This window comes from Echiichthys vipera, assembly GCF_963691815.1.
Source record: "Echiichthys vipera genome assembly, chromosome: 14".
NCBI classification, from domain to species: domain Eukaryota; kingdom Metazoa; phylum Chordata; class Actinopteri; order Perciformes; family Trachinidae; genus Echiichthys; species Echiichthys vipera.
Window position 1 is genome coordinate 24,836,201 of NC_139839.1, and position 23,008 is coordinate 24,859,208.

The window sequence follows — 23,008 nt, forward strand, 5'->3', positions numbered from 1 at the left end:
GGGAAAAGGCTCAGCGGAGACTCACTTTTATGCAAGAATCATTTATCTGAAACTTCCAGAGATGAAGGAAAAATGCAAGAATGCGGCGAAGACGCGGAGAGAGAAAGAGAACGGGGAGTTTTATGAGCTGGCCAAGCTGCTGCCTCTGCCGGCGGCCATCACCTCCCAGCTTGACAAGGCCTCCATCATCCGGCTGACCAGCAGCTACCTCAAGATGAGGGCAGTCTTCCCCGACGGTAGGAGCGGCCGGAGAGCTGCGCGCACAGGGCTGGGGGGTTATTATAGAAATTATTATAGAAGGACAACTCATTAGAAACGAATGTAGCTGTAGTGACATGTTTACCCAGTGTAAAACACATCTGTTTTTTACACACACTCCATGTGATTTCTAATGTATTCAACGTGAGTTCAGAGCATTCTCTTTAAGAAAGCAGACAATCAAAGAAAAACATTTAGCCGCCATCACCTTATTATGAAAAATAGAATATGCCTGTTTGTTTGAATAGAATTTATATGAATTAGTTCTTCAGTTAATTTATTTTTAATTGCATGGGTTTTATTCCACAATACCTTGCTGACATATAACAACATCTATGGCTTATTGGTTCTTAATAGCCTATAGGAAATATAAAGCTGTGTCGTATAAACATCCAGCTAATATAAATATACATATGTATACATATAGTGAAGTATTTTCACTGTCTTTTAAATTGTTTGTTGTGAAGAAGAGGAAATTGAAATGGGGAGAAATAGCCCGCACATACATTTTTGGTAGGCTAAATGCCTACTTTTTAATAAGTGTTTATGGGCCTGTAAGTGCTTTATTAATTGTTAATTAATTATGTACTAATCCTTTATATTGTCTATACCTACTGCTAAATGGAAAGAATAAATCTTCCGAAGGGATTTATGCTATTCTTTTAATTAAAACAAATGATTTATCAAACATTTATAAAGCCCAGGCTAGGCCTACATAAACTCGCCATGTTTACTTTAAAAATAATTTTGGCATAGCCTAGTAATATAAATTAAGTTTGAAATAAAGTTGAAGATAAAAATATATATAAATAAATGTCACCTGAGGGTTAATATACGTTGCTGTTTTTCCTCAGAGAGGAGCCTTTTACACACCAACATCTGGGTGTAAAAGATAATCTAATAATCATAATGATATTATTATATATAATATTTATAATAAACGTTTTTTGTTTTTGTTTTTATCTGTATGCTATTATTTATTATGGGCTACGTGACGAATCCGATTCAGTTCTCCCGGCAGGAGTAAAGTAGAAGTTTGCTCCTTCACTCAATCATAATCTCCGGGCTGTTAAACCAATTTAGTTAATGAGGGTGTCATCCAAGTGTTGGAGTAGTTTCCCCGCTCTGATTAAAAGCTGATGTCTACTTTAAACGCCTCACTCATTCATCAAGGTGAATTATTTCATTAGGCCGCATCCAGCTACACCGGGGCGGGTTAGAGGGCAGGAAAACAGAGCCTTTCCTCTCTGTCATCACTCATAAAGTCAGAGTGAACACACGGCCTTCTGTGGCCGGGCCACCCGCTGGAGTCCGGCGCAGCGGCCCGTCAGCACGACCACCCTTTGTCCGAGGCGCAGTAACGCCTCAGCGGCAACGCGCTGCACTTCAACGGCCTGTTTGAAACTTCCAGGACATCCTCACGGGCCCGTTTGTGGTGGGTTCTTTTGCAGCCCTGTAATCCCGGTAAAGCTCCATGATGCAGAACAGCGGGACCCGAGGCAGTCTGTGGGATCAGTTAGACAAACTTCCAAGCTCTTCCATTTGATTTATGACTTCACCATGTGTTTAATGCTCACAAGCAGCGCAGCAGACGTGTATGTTAGTGTGTCACATATTGACAGATTACCAGAGGGGACCAGACACATGTTTCCGTTGATGTCCGACTTGGAATAAGCTTTATATTCGCATTAATCTCTGAAGTGGGAACGCGTCAAACCGTCTTTAGTGACTGACCTGAGAGCTGTTTCATTAGTTAATCCAAGACGCTTTCCCTCAGCTCGGCCAGTGAAATATTAACGGCTGTGATCTACACCTCAAGTCGTGTTATTGTTTGTAAAGTAGGTGATAACCCGAAAACGGAGATTTTATTATTTGGGATATTTTTGCAGATCCATCCGCCTGTAGCGCGGAAGCCTGACTGTTGTGATCTGCCCCGGGCTGCTGAAACACTTCTGTGCTATTTCATTCAGATAGTTTCACACAAATAAACGTTTTTTAAAAACAAAACGAAATAGGCAATAATAAATTATTATTAAGCCACAAACTGAGTGGAGACCATTCCAATGGGCTTGGTCAGTAGTTGGGAATATTTAGTTGTCGCAGATTTCTGCATGATATTTCGTATTTCATTTGGTTTGATGTTGGTATTGCGATTTAGCCTTTTGTTTTTTTGGCAAAGTTGTTGTTTGGAGTTATTGTGAATGTATATGAAGCTGAGAGAAAATTATTTTGACTAAAATATTAATTTGTGTTAACTATTGGTTGTCACAGCCACGCAGCAATGATCCATGAGAAAGCTTGTGCGTTTTTCCCTCATGAAAACCTTATTAAGGTTAAAAAGAGTTGACAAACACAGTAGTCTAAGCATGCATAGACTAACTAGCCATTATAATGTAGTTTTGAAAGATGAAAAGTAGAATATGAAAACACTGTCATTTAGAGGCACTGCTAGTTCAGTATTACCATTGTAATAACTAACACCACTTAGAACTGCAGTTATTAATTACTTTGGCAGTCATAAAATTAGTATCCACAAGCCTATGAATAGTCAGACCTGAACCCGCCACAGTGTTCACAAAAGCTGGACACAGTAACATGATTAGAAACAGAGCTCCAGAATGAGTGGGCCTGTAGTTACAGGTAAGAAGTGTTCTAAGGACTTATGTACATTTAATGGCTAATACTTTTACTTCTATGAAATGTAAAAATTCGACATGCCCATTTCAGTCTAATTGTTTTTTTAAAATGGATGCATGCTGAGCTTTGATGGTTTCCTGTCCTTTTTCTTTGTAACCCTCACATTTAGCATTTTCAGTGCCAATATTCCAGCAGCTCTGGTATGAAATTACAAATGATGTGAAAAGCAGAATTGATTCTACAAACTGACCGGCTTAGCAGGAATACTGCTCTGCAATTCTGTCGGGCCTTCAGCGCAACTCTCTTTAGGAAATGATCCAGTAGAAATTAAATTCTTTTTTTTTAAGCTAGGCATGATTGATTCTGCTATTCTAAACTCAGTCCCAATGCATGGTATCTTATACATTCTGCATGTATGCAAATGTTGGTTTATTTAGCTTTTAAAGAACTTCACATTTTGTCTAGAATAATCTGATTATATTCCATTATGTGATATGCTATGTGTTGAACAATTTACTCAATTTATTTTATTTTATCAGAGTATTCTGTAATCTGTTTCATGGAAAATCAGTGTGAGACTGAGGGGAACACACACACTCAGCCAGGGGCAGCTGATTGGAATCTGTAACATCGTGGAAAAGCTTCAGCCTGATGAAAACTTAATGCTTCTGACAGTGAGAAGTCAAGCGTAACACCTTGTTGCACATATCCTAAAAACACTGTTGACAGTTGCATTCTAAAAAATAAGCAGTGAGAAGTAGCCGGGTCATAATATGTCACATTGTTGACTCTCCTAGCTTGATGACAGCTGGGCATGTGATCTGTGTGGAGCAGCACAGCAGACACTGGGGTCTCTGAATGCCAGCCTGGATTATGGAAAGTGGAGTTTAGATTAACAGTGTCAAGCACTTACATTTCAGGCCTTCCTGATCAAGTGATGACAGAAGCCTCTGTTTCCTTCAATGTTTGCCTTGTTTCTGGCAGTTTCCACACAAACCTTTATGTGAATATTATTTTTACCCCAGCCTAAAGCACAGGTGGGGTCGGTACACGGAAAAGTATCCCAATAAATGAGGATGTCACTCCGTCTATTGGCATGTTTCACAAAGCAGTTCTGTGTCCCAAAGCAAGGAATGCTCATGCTCTTCTTCAAGTCTAGCAGCACAATGGACATACACAGTAGGTCAGGAGCGTCACACATATTTTAGTTCATGGGCCACATACAGCCCAATTTGATCTCAAGTGGGCCGAACCAGTAAAACCACCCCAGCCAGATCTAAATTCCTGCCAGAGTTCCTTATCAGGTTGATGTTAGCAGAAGCCTGTCGCTTTTTGGGGAACTTGATTTCTGCAGCTTTTGGCATGTCTTCACCCTCAGAGGATGGCTTTATGCTGATGCTATTTTATTAGCAGTAACGTAGCAAGCTTTGACCGCTGCATCGCTAATTTCTTGGCTACGACTAAAAATCGACTGCTGTTTCCTCAAATCTACCAACAATTTATTTATCTTCTCTGTTCTCAGATGTCCTTGCGAGGTCTTAGATTTCTTGCCCTGAACAGTCTGATAGTGGCACAGAATATTATATTTTGTGAGCGCTGAAAGGAGCAGTGATCACACCAAGCACACTGGCGTCCCATTTACCTGAGTGAAGAAACAGAAACGTGTACATTTTTTCTTGGAAAACCTGACACTCCTGTATGAACAGTAGCCCATACACTTGACGGTGTTGTGTGGCGTTTCCAGCAAGGGCCTGATATTAGGACAGCATGACCCCCAGGGGACAACTAAGAAGAGCAGTGCATTTTATTGAAAAAAATAAAATTAAGGACTCAGCATTTTTCACACCTTGCAAAGTCATCCATCGACAGAATTGAGCCCTTTGTACCGGCACACAGGCCATATACAGGTGTGTGACACATCTGCAGTAGGTAGTTGTGAAGTCTGCTGCCTACACAAGAATGTGGATACAGATGCAAAGCAGATCAATAACATTTCAACGATGATATTCTATAATGTTGTGCGTTCAATTATAACTAAACACCTCACAAATACAACACATTTTCAGACTGCAATCTGTTGTCCCAGCCCTGTAGGGCAATATGTGTCCACTCTCATGAACATACAATTTTTGGGAAACAGAATAACAACCTCCTAACCTCAAATATTTTCCCAATCTTGAAATGGGAAATACATATGTAAATACTGGATGATTTGAAAAAGTGGCATCACAAACTTCAGTCCCTCCTGATCAAGTGATGACAGAAGCCTCTTTCCTTCAATGTTTTCCTTGTTTCCTTGTTTCTTGTTCTAACATTCGGTGTCAATGCAGGCGGTAGTGAGCTCTATGTGTAGAGAGATGGAAAGTAACTGTGAAGGACAGGGTGGTGGATGGGCATGTTGCACATTGCAATTAAATAACGGCCTTTCCCTAACCCTTACTGTTCCATAGTTGCTACAGAACAAACAATATTAATCATACAGTATGCAGAGTGCTGCAGAACAGTCCAATGTTACTGGTCTGGCCTATTGCCAGGTGGCTGTACTGAACATACAAGAGTGTGTCTGACTTGGAGTAAAAACGTTATCTTATTTGCGTTTTGAGACCTTTTTTTGTGGGTGGCCAAATAACCTCTCTGTCAGCAAGCCTAGCCAATGTAGTATCGGTGTGGGTTGAACCAAGTTACGGGAAAAAACACAAATTGTCACTTCCCTTAATTTGTATCTCTGCATGCAGATAGTTCTGGTTCCATTTGTCCAGGTATAGATATATCTGCCCCACACAGTACAATGTTGGGAAATGTAAATACATCTGAACAATACAGTGAGTCTACAGCCATGCTAGCAGCTCTGTGTGGCTGGTCATGTAGGCACAGCAGTGCTTTGAACTAAATGCTAATGTTGGTATGCTAGCATGCTCGCACAGTGCTAACATGCTAATGCTATCCTGGTATAGCCTACTCAGAAGCATTAATGAACATCATGGTGGTGCTAAAGGAAAAGTCAGAGGTTCACCAAAGTCAATGAGATTCACCCCCTGGGGTCCGTGAATGTTGATGCCAAGCCATCCAGTAGATGAGGAGATATAAAAACTGCCATTATACCCATACCTTCAGGCCATTAGAATAGGAAACCATTCGAGGTTGAGGACACCAGAGCCATGACAGTGACGTATAGCAGGCATTTGTTTTTGTAAGTACTCATTGCCCCGAATCTGTACAAGGTGGGAATGCAAAGTTAGCATGACTCATATAGTCACAATGGCCGCGCTTGTGGGAAACAAGGCAGGTTAAAATATACCAGAATGCTCCTGTTTGAATGAGTTACTGCTTTAAAATTTTTCTGCTGAGAGGGGTCTGCAGGCAGACTACTATACCTGCTCTCATATCATTTATTAGACTGCTGTCTGTTCAGTCATTTATCAAGAATCAGAACTATATTGTGTTGCTTGTGTTCTATTTAAACATCCTGCATATGATCAAAACCCATATGATCGCAACAGGGACACTGAGCATGTCTGCGCACAGGTGCACCCTCAAGTCATGTAGTCAATCAGTTGAAGAGAATAAAAAAACGATAATATTTGTAATGATTTACGTCCTAGATTTGTCTATTTCAGTGACATTTTGCAAATGAACCACACTTCTAAAATGCTGTTGTTAATGGAAAACTTCAGCTGTTATTGGAGAAAGTTATCTTTACAATATTTTAAAATACTAAAGAACACTATACACATCATTCAAAGGACGTTTTATTTGTCACATACTGTAGCTGTAGTCATCGGGCTTATTGTAGGCTAAGCGTTACTGTAAGCTGTGTACTGTAAATAGAATTAAATAAAAGAGTGTCCTATATGGGGGAGACACATGAATAAGTGATATGAATAATCAGGTTTATTATGCTCCGTATATCATATCCCTGAAGACATTTGTGTACATGTTACTGACAAGGCTACATATTGTTTATGACACAGACCAGACCCTGAATAAAGTTGAATATCATGTGCTCTCTCACGGCACATATTTGTGTGTTCCCCGAGGACTTGAAGAGCTCAGTTAACCGAGCCGCAGCAGTAGCCTCCTCTACGCTGCTGCTGGGTGGACTGCAGACTGCAGACTGCACCACCATCTCACCAACAAAAGCCCAACAGCTAAAGCAGACTAGTCTGGGTACAGACAGAATGAAATACCTTATAGAAATCAAATCTGGCCTCCTTGTCTTGTATTTTCAAAATTGGACTATAACATTAATGTATTTTTTTTTTTTTTTTCACCATCGCATAATGATGTATGTATGTATGTATGCATGTATGAATAGCTGTGGCTTTTGGTTTGCTGTTTTCTATTGTGAAAATGTAATAGAAACATTTAATACATGTAAATGATTACAATATAAAATGCCCAACCTGATACCACATCATCTCTGATACAGTTTAATATTTTTTCCCCAAGTCCTGGAAGTATCAGAGAGTGGAGCTCTTGGGTTAGCGTCGTTGAAGTCAGCATATTTGGGGTCAAAGTTCAACATATAGTTCTGTGTAAAATGACATCAGTGCTCACACAGCTGCTCTCTGCACTGGAAATAATGCACTCGACCTGCACAATGTCAAATCAATGTTTGGTGTCAAAGCCCAGTGACTGTCTCTGTCTCACTCAGTATTTGTCTCGTCCATGATAGATCGAGTGTCTCACTGTCTTCCTGTGTTTGTCTCTCTCTGCAGGTCTGGGTGATGGATGGGGTCAGTCAACAAGGTTCAGTCCTCTGGACAGCATGGCTAAAGAACTGGGTTCTCACCTTTTACAAGTCAGTACAGGACACAACAAACTGCTCTGCCACACTGTAGTAGTTCAGTGGGGTGACTTCCATGTGCTGCATGAAACTGCTGCTCTATATGAAATCATTTCTCTGTTGTGCTGCTGTATGCTGAGCTGTTTCAAATGTTGCTGTGCTATGTCAAATTAGAGTGGAGGGAATCAAATAGCCTATGGGCTAAATCTGGCTTTACACCAAATTATTAAAGCCTGCAATCACATTTGACATTTACAACACATATGGTTGGGCTTCTTCTTATTCTGCCATAAATATAACACACTCTGTATTTAAGATGTCATTCTGTATATAGTACAGACGGTGAGGGGTCCTTTTTTTTGTTTGTTTGTTTTATTATCCAGTGTTTTTTAACACTCCAAAAAGTTGTGGTCTAGCCGGTCAGGATGTACACTGTGGACTCTGTTATGGTGACGTTGCAGGTATGGAACACAGCTCTGTGAGCTGCCAGTGTCCTGGGTCGCTCTAAGGTTCTTTCCTCACGTGCGCTGATTTGGTATATTTGTGACCCGTGCTCCCCCAGTGAGGCGAGCCGTAGGAGAGGGTGTTAGGCTAATCAAGAGGCACAAGCCTACTGCAATCTGGGGGCCAGGAATGAGTGCGTCTGGTGCTGTCGGCCGCCGCGTGCTCAGCGCACCTTTGTTCCATAATAATACACACCCAAACAAACTAATTTGAGATCACAGAACATGTTTTGCTCGTTTTCCGGTTATGCTCTGACCAACTGTTTTATTCTCATTATGACTTTAATGCCAGTCAGAATAAAACAATAATTGAAGTGTTATTTAAAGTTATTCTTTTATTTTAATAATGGCGTTGCGGTGGCACTTTTCTATGGATCATTGAGATTAGAAGTAAAATTGCGCACGATTACGCACAGACACATGATTACCACAGGATGGTCAGCGTGTCCAGAAAGGTGCAATCAGCTTTAAAAGAGCTCTTGGCGGGATATTTGCTGTATTTATTTATAAATTCTTCAGTCCAGGAAAGTAAAAGGTTTCCCAAACTGTAATTGCGTCATGATAGGGAGAACCCGGGATGACAGCAGTGAATGTGATTGTCCAGGATTGTGGCAGGCTCTAAAACACCCACCTATGATGTATAATATTTGCTTTCTTTCTGATTCCATCCTGTGCGTATAAGTGCACCAGAGGGGCGCCAGGCTTATGGTGCTGTTCCCACCACCACAACCTGTACTCTTTAACTGTTTTACTCATGCTGATACCACCGAGCACTACTTTAACTACTGCCAATGTAATTGTTTTTTTCTGCTCATACTTCAACCTTTTTCTAAACATTTCCAAACAACTTTTTAAATGTATTTTCCATTCTCTTGCTCTGGCTACTTCTATCTGCTTTCACACACACCTTAATGTAAATGTAAACCCATTTATCTTAGCAAGAGTTACATTTGAGCTCAGTACAATTATTATTATTATTATTATTATTATAATTGTTATTATTATTATTATTAATGATACATTACTGAGTTGATCCCTATACAGTGTCAGTCACAGTGTCAGAAACATTTGTAGTAAGGTGACAATTATAACAGCTGTGGAACAACCTACAAAGTAATAATCCAATGCTTAAAATTGGCCAGTACAGACCAGTGTAACATGATTTATGATCAAGTTGAGTTCTGTTAGTTATTACTCACTACTGTCACTTTTTCATAAATGTAGGTACTCATCATGTAGTTATATATATTGTATTAAGCACAATAGGCCTGCTGAAAAACGTGCAGCTGCTATGAGGTACAATATGCGGTCTAGCTGAAGCAGAAAGTGGCTGTTTGGAGTTCTGCTTGGCCTTTAAATTCCTTTGTCCATAAATGGTCCGTGTAGAGCCTGGGCATCTGTTGGGCCTAACTTTTCATGATTTGCGCGCATTAAATAACATTAAAATGTTGTTTTACACCATACCACTAGTATGCTCAAATTACTAAAATTCCTACACAAAGGCTGTGCTGTGAAATGCTGCATGTGCTAATATGCAGGCTGCAGGTTTACATTACTGATTTATTTCAATATAAGCACTGGACACTGTTCTTTCTCTAGACACAGTTGAGTCACGCATGATGAAAGAGATTAGAAAGATACGTGTGGAGGTAATGTAATGGCACTTAAATATATCAGAGATATTACAATTATGAACAAATCTGCAAAATGTTCACTGGCAGAATAAGTCTGACTCCTTGTTTTGTTTGTTTGTTTGTTTGTTTGTTTGTTTGTTTGTTTGTTTGTTTGTTTTACCAATTTTAACTGAAAAATTGTAACTTTTTGTACTAAGTAGATATACTTTAAACAGAATTTCCCCAGCATGTTATGCCCCAATCACAGACAGAAAGAAAAGTGTGTTCTCTGCATTTGAGAGTACTCAGAGCATGTATTCAATAACACAAGTGAATAGAAAAAGTGGGAGAAAATGAAAATAAGCTGTTGGCACTGTTATAGAATGTAATATAATATAATATTCAATTTCACCTATTTTTTAAAATCTATTTATGAAGACACATATATAACCATATATATTTTTTTCTTAATTAAAATAAATAAACAGAGAGGTTATTAAAAAATGGTAAAAGGTGAATAACGCTTCCTGCTGCTATTATCACTGTTTCTCATTTATACTATCACTAGTTTAATAAACTATAAAATTTGTAACCATAAAAACACCATCAGTGGTATGTCTCGCAGCTGTATCGTAGCTGCTATTGCCGCTACTCATCATTGATCATGTTTGTCACCATAATTAATATCATTGTCATATTCCATCACCTCAGCTGTGCTTGTTTCTACTATTCTGCTGTATTAACTGCCATAACATGTAAGTCATATTCACATTATTATAAATATAATTATAGTTACTGTTACGCTTTGGTTGCTTGCATCTCTGGAAGTGTGTCTGTCTGTCTCTCTGTCCATCTGTGTGTCTTTTCTCTCTTTCTCTCTCCTTTTCTTCCTCCCCAACCGGTGCAGACAGAAGTCCGTCCTCCACAGAGCTGGGTCTGTCTGACGTTCCTGTCTGTTATAGGGAAGGTTTTCGTTGCCACTGTACTCTACAGAGGAATTGTTGGGTCTTAGTAAATCATAAATAAGTCATTGAGTGTGGTCTATACCTACTCTGTAAAGTGTCCTGAGATAACTTTTGTTATGATTCGACACTATAAATATAATTGAATTGAATTGAATTGAATTGAATTGAATTGAATTGAATAATCCAAAATATCATCAGTAACTAAATTGCTATTTTACTAATGCATAACAACAAATATTTAGGAGACAGGGTCGGAATCACCAGAATAATGACATCATCTATTCTTTCATCATATGGGCAAATGTACTGGCACATAACATTGTAAAAAATAAAATAGTTGACATTACTCATTTGTGTTAAAGAATAACTACTTTGTTCCCGCTCCTTCAGACTCTGGATGGCTTTGTGTTTGTTGTTGCCTCGGATGGAAAAATCATGTACATCTCTGAAACAGCATCAGTCCACCTCGGCCTGTCCCAGGTAAGACCCTTCTCCTTGACCTCACTCGTTCTATTAGAAATAAAGTGTAGCATGTAACATACGACATGTGATAGACAAATGGAATAGCCTTTCATTTCTGCAAGGATCCAATACATTTAACTTTTGGTTGGTTAGTTGGGATGTAGCTGATCGCTACACGACTCAGGATGTTCATGAGCAAATGCTGTAAATGTGTGTGCTGCAGGTGGAGCTAACAGGAAACAGTATATTTGAGTACATCCACCCGTCAGACCATGATGAGATGACAGCAGTGCTGGGTCTATGCCAGCCCCCACACCATCACTTCTCCCCAGGTACTTAAAGATCCTCAATCTCCTTGAAACAAGCTTATAGACAGATCTTTGTTTGCCAATTTCCCATGTTTCCTCGGTTAATGCAAACTAAACTGCTAAACTACTTTATATGCTATTGTATGTGTAGGGTTAGCTGTTGACTTGATACATTCAGTTTAATACACATTTCCACAGTGCTAATTATATCATTGTTACAGTCATATGGAACTTTTTTCTTTCTTCTAGCCTCCTTGTTATTTTCACAGTTTTGCCACCACCGCTAATGAAAACATGTTACTCAACAGCTTCTCTGGAGAGATATTTAGTCTTAATGAAGCTTTGTGTTCTGTGACGAATAAGAACTTTGAGGGCTTTTGTTTTGGCATACGCTGCTTCAGTTTCTACAGCTCTTTTTAAAAATGTGTTGAGTCTTGCTAGCTTACATACAGCATTATAAAACTTTTCAAACAATATTCTTGGATAAGTACACAGAGTGAGTGGCCTTTAAATGATGCTTCAGAGGCCTGGAAATGATCCTGGTCAGCTTTTGCTATGGTGCTGGAGTAGAGTTTCTGGCTGATTGTTCAACCTCAGGAGGAGGAATACTGACTCAGACACTGAAGCAGTTTTTTACAGCTTTACGTGTGTACTTGTGACTCATTTGTAGGTTACTTTGGACAAAAGTGTCTGCCAAAGAAATTAATATAAATGCAAATGTGCAAGGGTAAAGAGATGTTTCGAATTGTGTCCAACTAAGTAATATAGCTTTATGAAAGCATTAAGGCTGTATTCAACAGAACACACTGTTCTGGTAGTGCTACTAGTTTGGGCTTGGCTTGTGGTGGCAGCAGGGTGAGCAGAAGTGTCTCTATTGGTCCCCCCTTACTACACTGGTACAAGACAATATACTAGAACATGTGAGTAACGCTTCTGTAATGTGTGTTTGTGTGACAGAGTACGAAATAGAGCGCTCCTTCTTCTTGAGGATGAAGTGTGTTCTTGCTAAGCGAAATGCAGGACTTACATGTGGGGGATATAAGGTAGGTGCAGCCACTGGACTGTCATTTACTCCAACACACATGCAAAGACTCCATTTATGGTAATTTAAGGGTCTGGAAGTGATTTCATTTTATAAAGTAATACATTAACAAGTCATTCGTCATTGGATGGCTACAAATGTTGGACATTCAGAAGTATTCAGTTGAACCTCAATGAAACTAGAGCTGCTGTCAGACCTTTGTCCCATCACTTTAATGAATAGAGCCCCTCATAAGCATTGCAAGCAAGCAGTACAAATACGTATGATTTGAAGAGCTCTTTTCCAAAACGAGATAAAAGCCAAATAAAAAAAAAAAAGGGTTTGTCATGCCACTTTGCTGTATACAGAACCTATTCACTGCTTCATCAATGTTTCATGCCAAATCGCTATATTTCCCTGTTTAAAATGGTCCGCAAGATGCAGTTCCTCTCCAAACCGCGACCAGCACCAAACCTATTTTTAGCCTAAACGCGATATGTCCTCTCGACCAATCAGAATTCAGTGAGCATTCTATGCGATCCAACATGGCGGCGCTCTGAAGCGGGAGAGTTTTTTGTTTTGTCCGTCCGTTCAACATGTTCAGACCATTTTGACAAGATAAATTGAATATTAACCAAATGTGTGGGTCTGGGTAAAAAATGTAATTTTCCTGAAAACTATTAAAATGGATTTATAGCGTTTTGGAAAAGAGCTCCTCATTTGTACTGTGCAACAGGTGAAACAGCAGTGACTGACTAGAAAGACAGAGAGAGCACTCCTGAAGGAAGAATGTGCGTCATCCTGCGGTCTTTCTGCTTCATCATGTCAGGGAAAAAACCTTAACCACAAAACCTAGGCGTTTGCAAAGACATGCCTATTTTGGTTTGAGTCTGCTGTGATGCTGCCACCAAGGACAGCAGAGCTACACTACGGCTGAAGCTATATTGTATTGGGGCATCTAGAAAGGTTAAAATTCCTGAGGTTGTTAAATGAGATTGTGATCATAGTTGGATAATGTGGCAGTAGCTGCACAGTCCAGGGACCACTGTTAGTAGTAGTTGCATGTTGCAGGGACCAGTGAGCAACCATAGTTCAAATCCATGTGTGCTGTTGAACAAAGTGCAGTTTGTTTATCAGAAAATACCAGGCTGTGTTTCAACTTTCATTCGGAATTCCTTTAAATGTGTAGTGACATTGGTTTCATGCTGTTTCCAGGTCATCCACTGCAGCGGCTACCTGAAAGTGCGTCAGTACATGATGGACATGGCACTGTATGAATCCAGTTATCAGACTGTGGGTCTGGTTGCAGTCGGTCACTCCCTGCCCCCCAGTGGGATCACAGAGATCAAACTCCACAGCAACATGTTCATGTTCCGGGCCAGTCTGGACCTTAAGCTAATTTTCTTGGACACAAGGTAGGAAAGATGCTTAACTGAGTAGGTGGACAGAGAGATTACTCCCATCATATCATGATATTTGTTGATCACTGTATGGACTTAAAATCATAAAACAATCACATCAACAGAAAAAAACATTGTAATTGCAAATACACCCAACACATACATGCGATAAAATGTTCTAAGTACAAAGAAATATATACGCAATGTGAAATAGTTAGCGGTTTTAAAATGTGTGGACTGCTGGATTGTTAACTAAACATTATGATGCACATGAATGCATATGATGCACATGAGTTGTCCAAATCAGCCCCTGACTGTTAGCTTGTTCCCTCTCTCCTGTGTGCTGGAGCCAGGGTGGCAGAGCTGACAGGCTATGAGCCTCAGGACCTGATAGAGAAGACTCTCTACCACCACATCCACACCTGTGACGTTTTCCATCTACGCTATGCTCACCATTTATGTGAGTCATCAAAATCCTTAGTCACACTTGGGTGGGAGGGTATGTAAAAGTTATGTGACGAATAAAAACCAATGATGAATGAACATTGCAATGGCCCAGAAAAACTGCAAGTTTGAACCTCATAACATGACTCACAGGGTCTGCTTGTAGAAAATGGTGGTGGTGGTAAATAGCATCACCGAGGAGTGGACCAGACATTCTCTCTCCCATTCAGCAGTACCAGTGAGCCGAAAGATGATGTAAGCCACCCTGGATTGCTCAAATGGGAAGGAGGAAGGTTGGAGCTAAAACATACTTGGTTAGGAGAGGCCGACAAGCCCATGGTGCTCTGGAGTAGCGTTTAGGTGTAGAGAGCTTGGGCCTGTACTGTCATGGAGAGCTACTGAATCTGTTCATGAATGGACTGTTCCGACAGTTCTTGGCATATCGAGACTGAATCAGCTGGGTTCATACTGGCCAGATTGTACTGTAATGTAAAAAGCAATCTTGAAGCCAAAATCATGACTCATAGGCTAGGATAAAAGTTCAAGTTTACTTGAACAAAAACTAAGGAAGGGTCAAAATCAGGTAGGCATGCAGAACAGGCAAACTTGTCCAGAAAGTCCATTAGGCAGAAAATCAACCATCTCTGGATCAGGCAGTGGGTCAAGCAGGCACAATAAAGACTGGAACAATAGGGTAGACACATCTGGCAATGACAAAACAAAAATGGGCTGGTATATGTACTGTAAGACTAATGGAAAGGAAATGGGGAACTGATGAGAAAGTGGGCGGGGATGGTCAGGTGATGGAAATGGCGAGAAAAAACAGGTTACTGCAGAGCAGGAGGGAGCAGCAGGATCTGAAATGACAGCAGAGTTAGTATATTGCAGGGAAAATACAGCAGGCAACAGAATGAATACACAGCTGGCTCAAATTGTGACGGACTAAGTATGTCTGCAAGGTGTCTTAATGTAGAGTTTTGTGAACATTTCAGGGAGAACGTGAGAAAGTAGATTCAAAAATAGTTAAATTCTGCTGTCGTCATGGCACATGTCTGTGAATGCAATACTTTATATTTAAAACACTGTGATTATTGGCTGCATTGCAATGTGTCTAAATGGCTATTATTGTCAATTTAAAAAAAAAAAATGAAATGGCATTGTGAAAACAATGTGACTCATTGTTTAGCTGTCGAGTCCACAACTTCACAGTCTTGATTCACTCTCATTGCTTCGAAGTTGTTTTCAGTTGCAACAGGCAGTGTTTTTCAGAGAAAAAGTTCACTACCTGCTCAGCACCAACCAGCTGACACATTTAGAGACACGCTAGGGAGCATAATGGAGCATTTAGAAGCTAAAGAGCTAGGTATTTCCTTCAGGATTTTGTAGAGACCCAAACAGAGCTAAAAGACAGTGAACAGTGGCCAGAAACACAAATGAATGATAATGCTATTCCATAACTATTGGATGTGTAAGTAAGCAACTGTTGGCTCTCAAGTTCATCATATAATCTAAAAAGATAGTATGTTAATGTTTTGTTCACTGCAGGTTTAAAGTTACAGTCTGTTGAGAAATGTTTCTTTTGCTTCTTTGAATGACTGATGCATAATGCTGATTATAAAAAGAGGCCCTTCCCGTGTGACTCAAAGGAGCTGGTGTCAGTTTTGTCCATTTTTCTCTTTGATCCTGATCTTTGTGTTCCCTGTAGTACTGGTGAAAGGTCAGGTCACCACTAAGTACTACCGCATGTTATCAAAGCACGGAGGCTGGGTGTGGGTGCAGAGCTACGCCACCATCGTCCACAACAGCCGCTCCTCCAGACCTCACTGTATTGTCAGTGTGAACTATGTCCTCACGTGAGTAGACGCCTTTCACCTGTAATTCTACATGTAAAATCTCCAGTTAAACCAGTGCAAAGATAAACAGTGCCTGCCTGTTTGTATACAGTGACATAGAGTTTAAGGAGATGCAGTTATCTGAGGACCAGAGCCGAGCCTCGAAGCCTGGTGTCAGTCTTACTTCCACTCAGGACCACCGCAAACAACTCAGAACCAAAGCTGTCAAGATGAAGACCAAACTTAGAGCTGCTCCCTACCCTGAGGTGGGACTTCCACTTGGCCTACTGAATAAACAAAAGGTGAATGTTTTCACACACTTATGATGGGAAATGTTTTGTGCTCCCATCTTGAAGAAAATTATTTATTGTTAAGCATGTAATTCAGATCTTGAGGATTTTACGTACTGCTGGAAAAAACTTGTATATCTTCGTTTCGTGTTTGTTTATGATTGGCAGCAGGCTGCTAGCCTCTTCCAGCCAGACCATTCAAGCTGCTCCCCACAGAGGGGGCTGTGGAAGGAGAGATCCCCCTACACACTGACCTCTTGCAGGGAGAAGAGCTCAAGCTTGAGCCCGGAAGCAGGCCAGGTGTCCTGCAGCCCCACTTACAACCTGACCCTGCACTACCCCTACAATCACCGGCATCTGGATGCTGAGAGTCAGCTGCCTAGCTCAGGTCCATCATCTCAGCTGGCCCAGCAGATCATTGGCTCCCTGCACAGCAGAGGGCCTGTTGGGTGGAACATCAGCAGCCCCCCAGAACCCAACAAATACACAGGTACCCTCTTTATATAACAAAGTTTAAGTTACCACAGTTACACCTCATTTAAGTGCAATTGTACATTCTGTAGATGTGTTTCCTGCGTTAATTACAATTTGTTTAAGCTTGGCCCTCAATATGGAAAACAGCTCTGGTATTTCCATTACGCAAAGGTGGTGATACTTTTGACCTAAACTAGAGGTGTAGCTTACGGTATAAACGGTATAAACGGTATAAACGGTATAAACGGTAGGAATTTGCGCTACGGTATTTTGCGCTACGGTATTTTGACTCTACCGCGTAACCAGCAGAGCAGCTCTGACGTAACCACACAAAGCGTGCAGATCCGGCCCGTGAGAAAGTATTTACTGGCCCTATAAGTAGAAGCCTATTTGAAATAGTAATTCATGGCCGTAGTTGCCGATGTTGACTGCTGTCCTCTTTCACATCTAAGTGCACAGTCTCAGCTTGTCAAATACCGGCACACTGGGAACATCACAGCGCTCCCGCTATGCTCTTCTTTGTGTGTTTTTGCATCACTCCTTTTCACACCTGTTGTTGTTTTGCAATTGTTTCCCTCTATGGTTAAATCCATGGTTAAATTACCAACACAATGTCTCTTTCTACTTTAAAGAAACGATAGGTTGACACAGAAAAAACGTCAATTCGACAGTGAATAGACAGAGCGTTTTTTATTTATAACTGTCACTGTGAAGCCTGTGTGTTTACTCTGCACGAATGGACAGTACATTGATGTGAAGCAAAAATCTAAATTGGTAAAGTAACTAGTAACTGAAGTTATCAGTTAAATGTAGTGGAGTAAAAAGTAGAATGTATCCACTGAATTATAGTAGAGTACAAATAAAAAAGTAGCATGAAAAGAAAAGTAAAAAAGAAGAGCCCAGTTATTCAGAAGCATTTCTATAGAAATTTTAAGGAAAATGAATAAACCGTGATGTTATACTATTATCGTCTATGCTTCAACTTATACTGTGATTAAACATTTTAGACCATACCGTACAGCCCAAATCTAAACAACTAGACTCTGAACTACATGCCTTTCCAGAGGAAAGTAATGTCCTTCAGCCACAGCAGTCAGATAGTTAGACCTACTCAACGTACCAATGCTGAAACTGTTGTGGGTGACATTGGTAACTCACCTCATAGCATGCCATCTTTTTAGATCTCTCCAAGGCTTTATACCTTACTGTTAATCCATACTGTCCTCAGCTAAATCAACAGTATGGTCAATTGTGCAAGCCTCATAACAACCATAGACTGCATAAAATACGGACCTATCTCTGTGATGTCACCCATAGGTTTCAGAAGAGCCATTATAAAGCTCAATATGTGTGGCTTCGCTCGTGCTCCCAGCTAATCCAAAAATGGGCAAAGAAGTGGAGCGTGGGTGGAGCAGAGGTGGGCCACATGAAGCCTACCGTCTCTGCTACCCACCTGTCACTCAAAGCAGCCAGCCCATAATTATGATAGAATTAAAACTTTAAGTCTTAATCTAATTTAAACAGGTGAGTTATTAAAAATGCATCCTCCCTGTACAATAGTCATGAAAAGAAATTAGCTCTAGAGACCAAAACCTCCTCTGCTGTAAAGTTGGGCATTTTACCATGTTGGTCTATGGGGATTGACTTGCCTTTGGAACCAGACTCAAGTGACCATTCCAGGAACTGCAGTGTTTTTTTTTAAGCAACTTCTGCCGGTTGCTGCTTTATAACAACCCATTTTTTTGTTTGATGTAAGGCGTTGGCCTCTAGTGGCTGTAGTAATTATCACAGGAGCAAACAAGGGACTAATTCTGAGCCATAGATTGGCTTAGAATTAGTCCCTTGTTTACTTCTGTGATAATTATCCTTTTCCTAACCCAACCCAAGAAGTTTTGTTGCCTAAACTTAAGTAGTTCTGTTTCGCAATGTTAACCACTTGCTTAAAACTGTGTCAGTTTCACAACGTTAACCAGAATGTTCAAGTGATACAGTCGTGATTAAAATGGCCACTTGGTCATGTGTTACAGTCACATGTCTAAAACCGTGCGGCTGTTTCCCAACGGTTAATGCAACAGTCATATATTTCGTTTTGGGAGTTTACGGCAATCAGCCTAGTCTGTCGTTTAGCCCGTAAGAACCGAGACCTATTTCCCCTTAAAGGACAATTATGGGGGGAATAATACAGACTTAATTTTGACGGCATATCAGCGTCTCTGGGGGTCTATGGGGCAGTGGTCTGGCCCGGACGCTCTGCTTCTGTATGATGACTGGATGAGCTGTCTGAGGCAGAATCTTTTTTTGATTGACAGCTGAATGAGCGAATCAGCCATCTTGAAGAATAAACATCAGCGGAGCATTTTCCAAGTTTGTTCTGAACTGATCCGGAGACTTTACCGATCCCCAGAGACTTTGTCTTTGTTAAAAACGACTATCGTTGTGTTTGGAGACTCTGTTCTGCGGTTTCTTTCCCCAACGAACAGCAGCAGCTGTGGAGCTTCTCCCCCCGTCAGGATCACTCAAACTCTCAGGCGGTCACACTTCACAGTAGCCTGGCGCAGCAGCTCCAGCTGGGCCAAGGCCGTTTAAGCAGCCTAGCTCTGCTGCCATTGAGAGGACACTGGTCAAGTCCCTGGAAAAAGACGCCTAGTTGGTACGACACGGTCACAGATCATTTTCTTGAAAAGGAACGAAGGGTAGAATTTACATATAAATAACCAAACACATTTAGGATGTAGGCCGGAAAAATGAGCTGGTGCCACTGAGAGGATTGTCTATTTTATAATAATCATTCTAAAATATTATATTGCAAATTCAACTTTATTAAGCTTCACTCAACTTCTGTTCTTTGTCCTGTCATCAGCATCGTCTGTCGATTATTACCTTTACATGCACTCTAGTCCCTTTCACTCTTACTTACTAAGTGTGGATCTGTTGCAGGTAGGTCTGGATACAATTTAGACAGACAAAATCAATGGAATTACATCTCACATCAACAACTTAAAGCTGGCAACTAAACATTGTTGCTAACAAGAAGCACGTAAGCCATATTTCAATGCCATATTTTATTGTTTAGGGCATTCTGGAAAGCCACATAACGTACATGACTGTGGTTTTCAGATCTGTTTGCTTGGGTGGGTGTTTACACTTAGCCTTAGTGTCAGGGGTGGAATGCTAACTCAATGTGGATGTCAAGCCCCAACACAGACAATAATAATGAGTCGTCTGTTTATACATAGTTTGGCAGACAAGGACATGGACATGGATACAGACATCATTACACAACTTAAAAGATATATCTGTTCGGATATCTGTAGACAAGATTCATCAACACGGTGTCTGCCATTTTATTCAAAAACATCTCTGAACACTGTGTGCTCCTGATGCTGCCACCTCTCTCTTTCAGCAGAAATTCTGCTGTAATTTCCGCTTCTGAATATTGTTTTCCTCATCAGGCCCCATGCTGGCAGCTGACCGTAGGTACCCTGATGAGATCTACCATGATTGCCCCGGCAACACGAACCCACATTCTACCAGCAGGCTGAAGGAAGAACCCTACGAACATTACACACTGGTCCACGGGGAGGTGTCTGAGGTTCGTCCACATCCCCGTCCTCATGCCATCAAAGACAGTAAGCCTTTAAGCCAGGAGGTCCAACTTAACACAAGAGGTGCTGAGGGATCTCGAGGTGACCGGGGCATTGCCTGCCCTTTGCTCAGCGGCCTGGTACTGGGTAAGGCTGAGCAGGGTGGTTCGCTGCACAGTGTTGGCCAGCCTCTCCCTGTACAGATGGCGCTGGAGCAGAGGAGGAGGCTCTGTATGATGGAGGCGCCCTACAGCCACCCAGGTGCAGGATATCCGCAACCTGCTGACAGCCACCAGCAACACGGAGCTGCTGCGGAGCTGCAGCCCAGGTCTGCTGAAGAGGACAGGAGAATGTTGATAGGGATGGGGGTTGGGGTGGGACTTCCAGCACAATCTCCATACATGTCTCTGAACTTTCATAAGGTCTTGGGTAAACACAATTCTTTTAAAGCCCCCACTTTTACCACACTGAGCCATATAACAGACAGCCACAGTTACCACGGTAAAGAGACGGCCTCTTACAGCTGTAACAGCCAGAGCCCCAGCTCCGGCTCGTCACCTGAGAGCCACAGAGAGATCCCACATTACATCGGCACATCCGTAATCATCACAAACGAGAGGTGACCCAGGATCTCAAGAGACTCTTAAGCCATGACTCTGCCTGCCAGGGTCATTTATCTTCGATACATCCATTTTACACTCCTGTACAATAGTTTGACATGCAATAGGACGTTACAGCTGTAAGCTTTTCCCCCCCATGTTGTCCATCTTATAAAAGATCAACCTGGACATGTTTTATCGAATATATATGCAATACAGCTTTTGCAGGATTTTTACTCACATTTTATAATAATATTATTATTATTATTATTATTATTATTATTATTATTATTATTATTATTATTCAACCCAAACTTAGGGCCTAAACATTATATATCATTTGAACCTGATTTTGTTCTCAAAGAAAAAGCATTTTTTTAATTGTAATTTTTCTATACATGGAAACACCTTGTCTAACTTGGTAGTGAAAATCTGAAGTGTTTATATTGAGTAAGTGTGTGAGGATCTCAGACAGGCTGTGCATTCGGAAAACACACCTTTCATGGAATGTAAAGAGTATCGACAATTTTGTGAGGTGGAAAGATTTGGATGATCAATTCATGATCATTTCTTAAAGAACCATATCATTTCTGGCAAACAGCAACAAATGTGCACCTCCTGAGCTACACCCAGTGTGGTGTAGCTGTGTACACGATAATGTGCAGCCTCAGCATGAGCAGCAACAAGCCTCCATTTCAGCAGCTCTTGAGAGAAAAATCTCATTTTAACAGGCATAAATGATGAATTCAGGAAGGATTTTTTTAAATGCACTATTTATTCAACATTATATATTTATTGCATAACTTGCATTAACACTCAAAATATGGTGCAATAGAGTGGGCAGCCTCGAGTGTGTTTAGCATAACGTAAGCTAGCAGCCCCTAGAGCAGGGTTGTCAAGAACCAGCCCACCAAAGGGTCCAATCAGGCCCACTGGAGAACTTTGAGAAGTCTGAAAATCGCATTGAAGTCATTGATTCCATTTTTTAATGTTCCTTTTTGTCCACTGTTGGCAATGCTGTCCTAATCAGAGTGGCAGGTCCTATGCTGTTAACAGCATTATAGATCCTACATAACTACAGGCTACACACTGTCAAGCCTAGGCTACGGTTCATGCAGGAGCCACCGGTGGAAAACATGTTTGTCCAACAGGAGAAAAGTGGTTACAGAATATCTTGTTTCCAAGAAAATTTGACTGGTTCTGTTTCTTCACAGAGGTAAATGGGAAGCCAGTGTGCTCGGTGTGTTCAGACCTTTGAGTCCTCCAGAAATACTCTGCACTACGATCAGACTCGTTTCTTTTTCAACCCTGACAAGAAAACAGTTGAAAACTGACACATTGTTGAAATTGCACTTATTTTTCTTAAGATATCTCACTCTGTTTTGTAAATGTTCATCAATTGTGGACATTTTTTAGAATGTACTTGTACTTCTTCACGCTAAAAGAAAAGGGACAAATTTGGGGTTGTTGTTATTTATCCATTGTTATGTAATTGTTCTGCTGGTCTAGCCCACATGAGATCAAATTGGGCTGTATGTGTCCCATGAACTAAAGGGAGTTTGACAACCCTGCCATAGAGGAGGAAATATTCTGTGACTGATTGGCATATGGATGTTGGGATTGGTATCATGGAAACATGTCTTTCACTACTAAAATAAAGCTTATTTTAAAGGGAAATGATGGTTTATTACAAACTGGGTTTTAGTTCTATAGCTTTGGCCATGAGTTCTACAACACTGCACTCACCAAGCAGAGTTCTGCAAACACATCACTAAAAAGAAATCAGATGAGGGTCAAGAAACACAAGGTTTTGGCTGACATGAGGTGTCCAT

At 40.8% G+C, this 23,008-nt stretch overlaps 1 protein-coding gene across 1 annotated transcript; it reads left to right on the forward strand.

The window, feature by feature from the left end:
* Nucleotides 1-61: 61 nt before the first annotated feature.
* sim2 (SIM bHLH transcription factor 2) lies at nt 62-21,200 on the forward strand (the record flags this gene model as incomplete). The annotated part of the gene is made up of 11 exons (XM_083926834.1): nt 62-236; nt 7,614-7,696; nt 11,153-11,242; nt 11,448-11,556; nt 12,490-12,575; nt 13,769-13,968; nt 14,307-14,413; nt 16,103-16,250; nt 16,342-16,495; nt 16,688-17,009; nt 20,446-21,200. The coding sequence occupies 11 exons, from the start codon at nt 62-64 to the stop codon at nt 21,198-21,200; spliced, it is 2,229 nt and encodes a 742-aa protein (XP_083782960.1).
* Nucleotides 21,201-23,008: the final 1,808 nt, after the last annotated feature.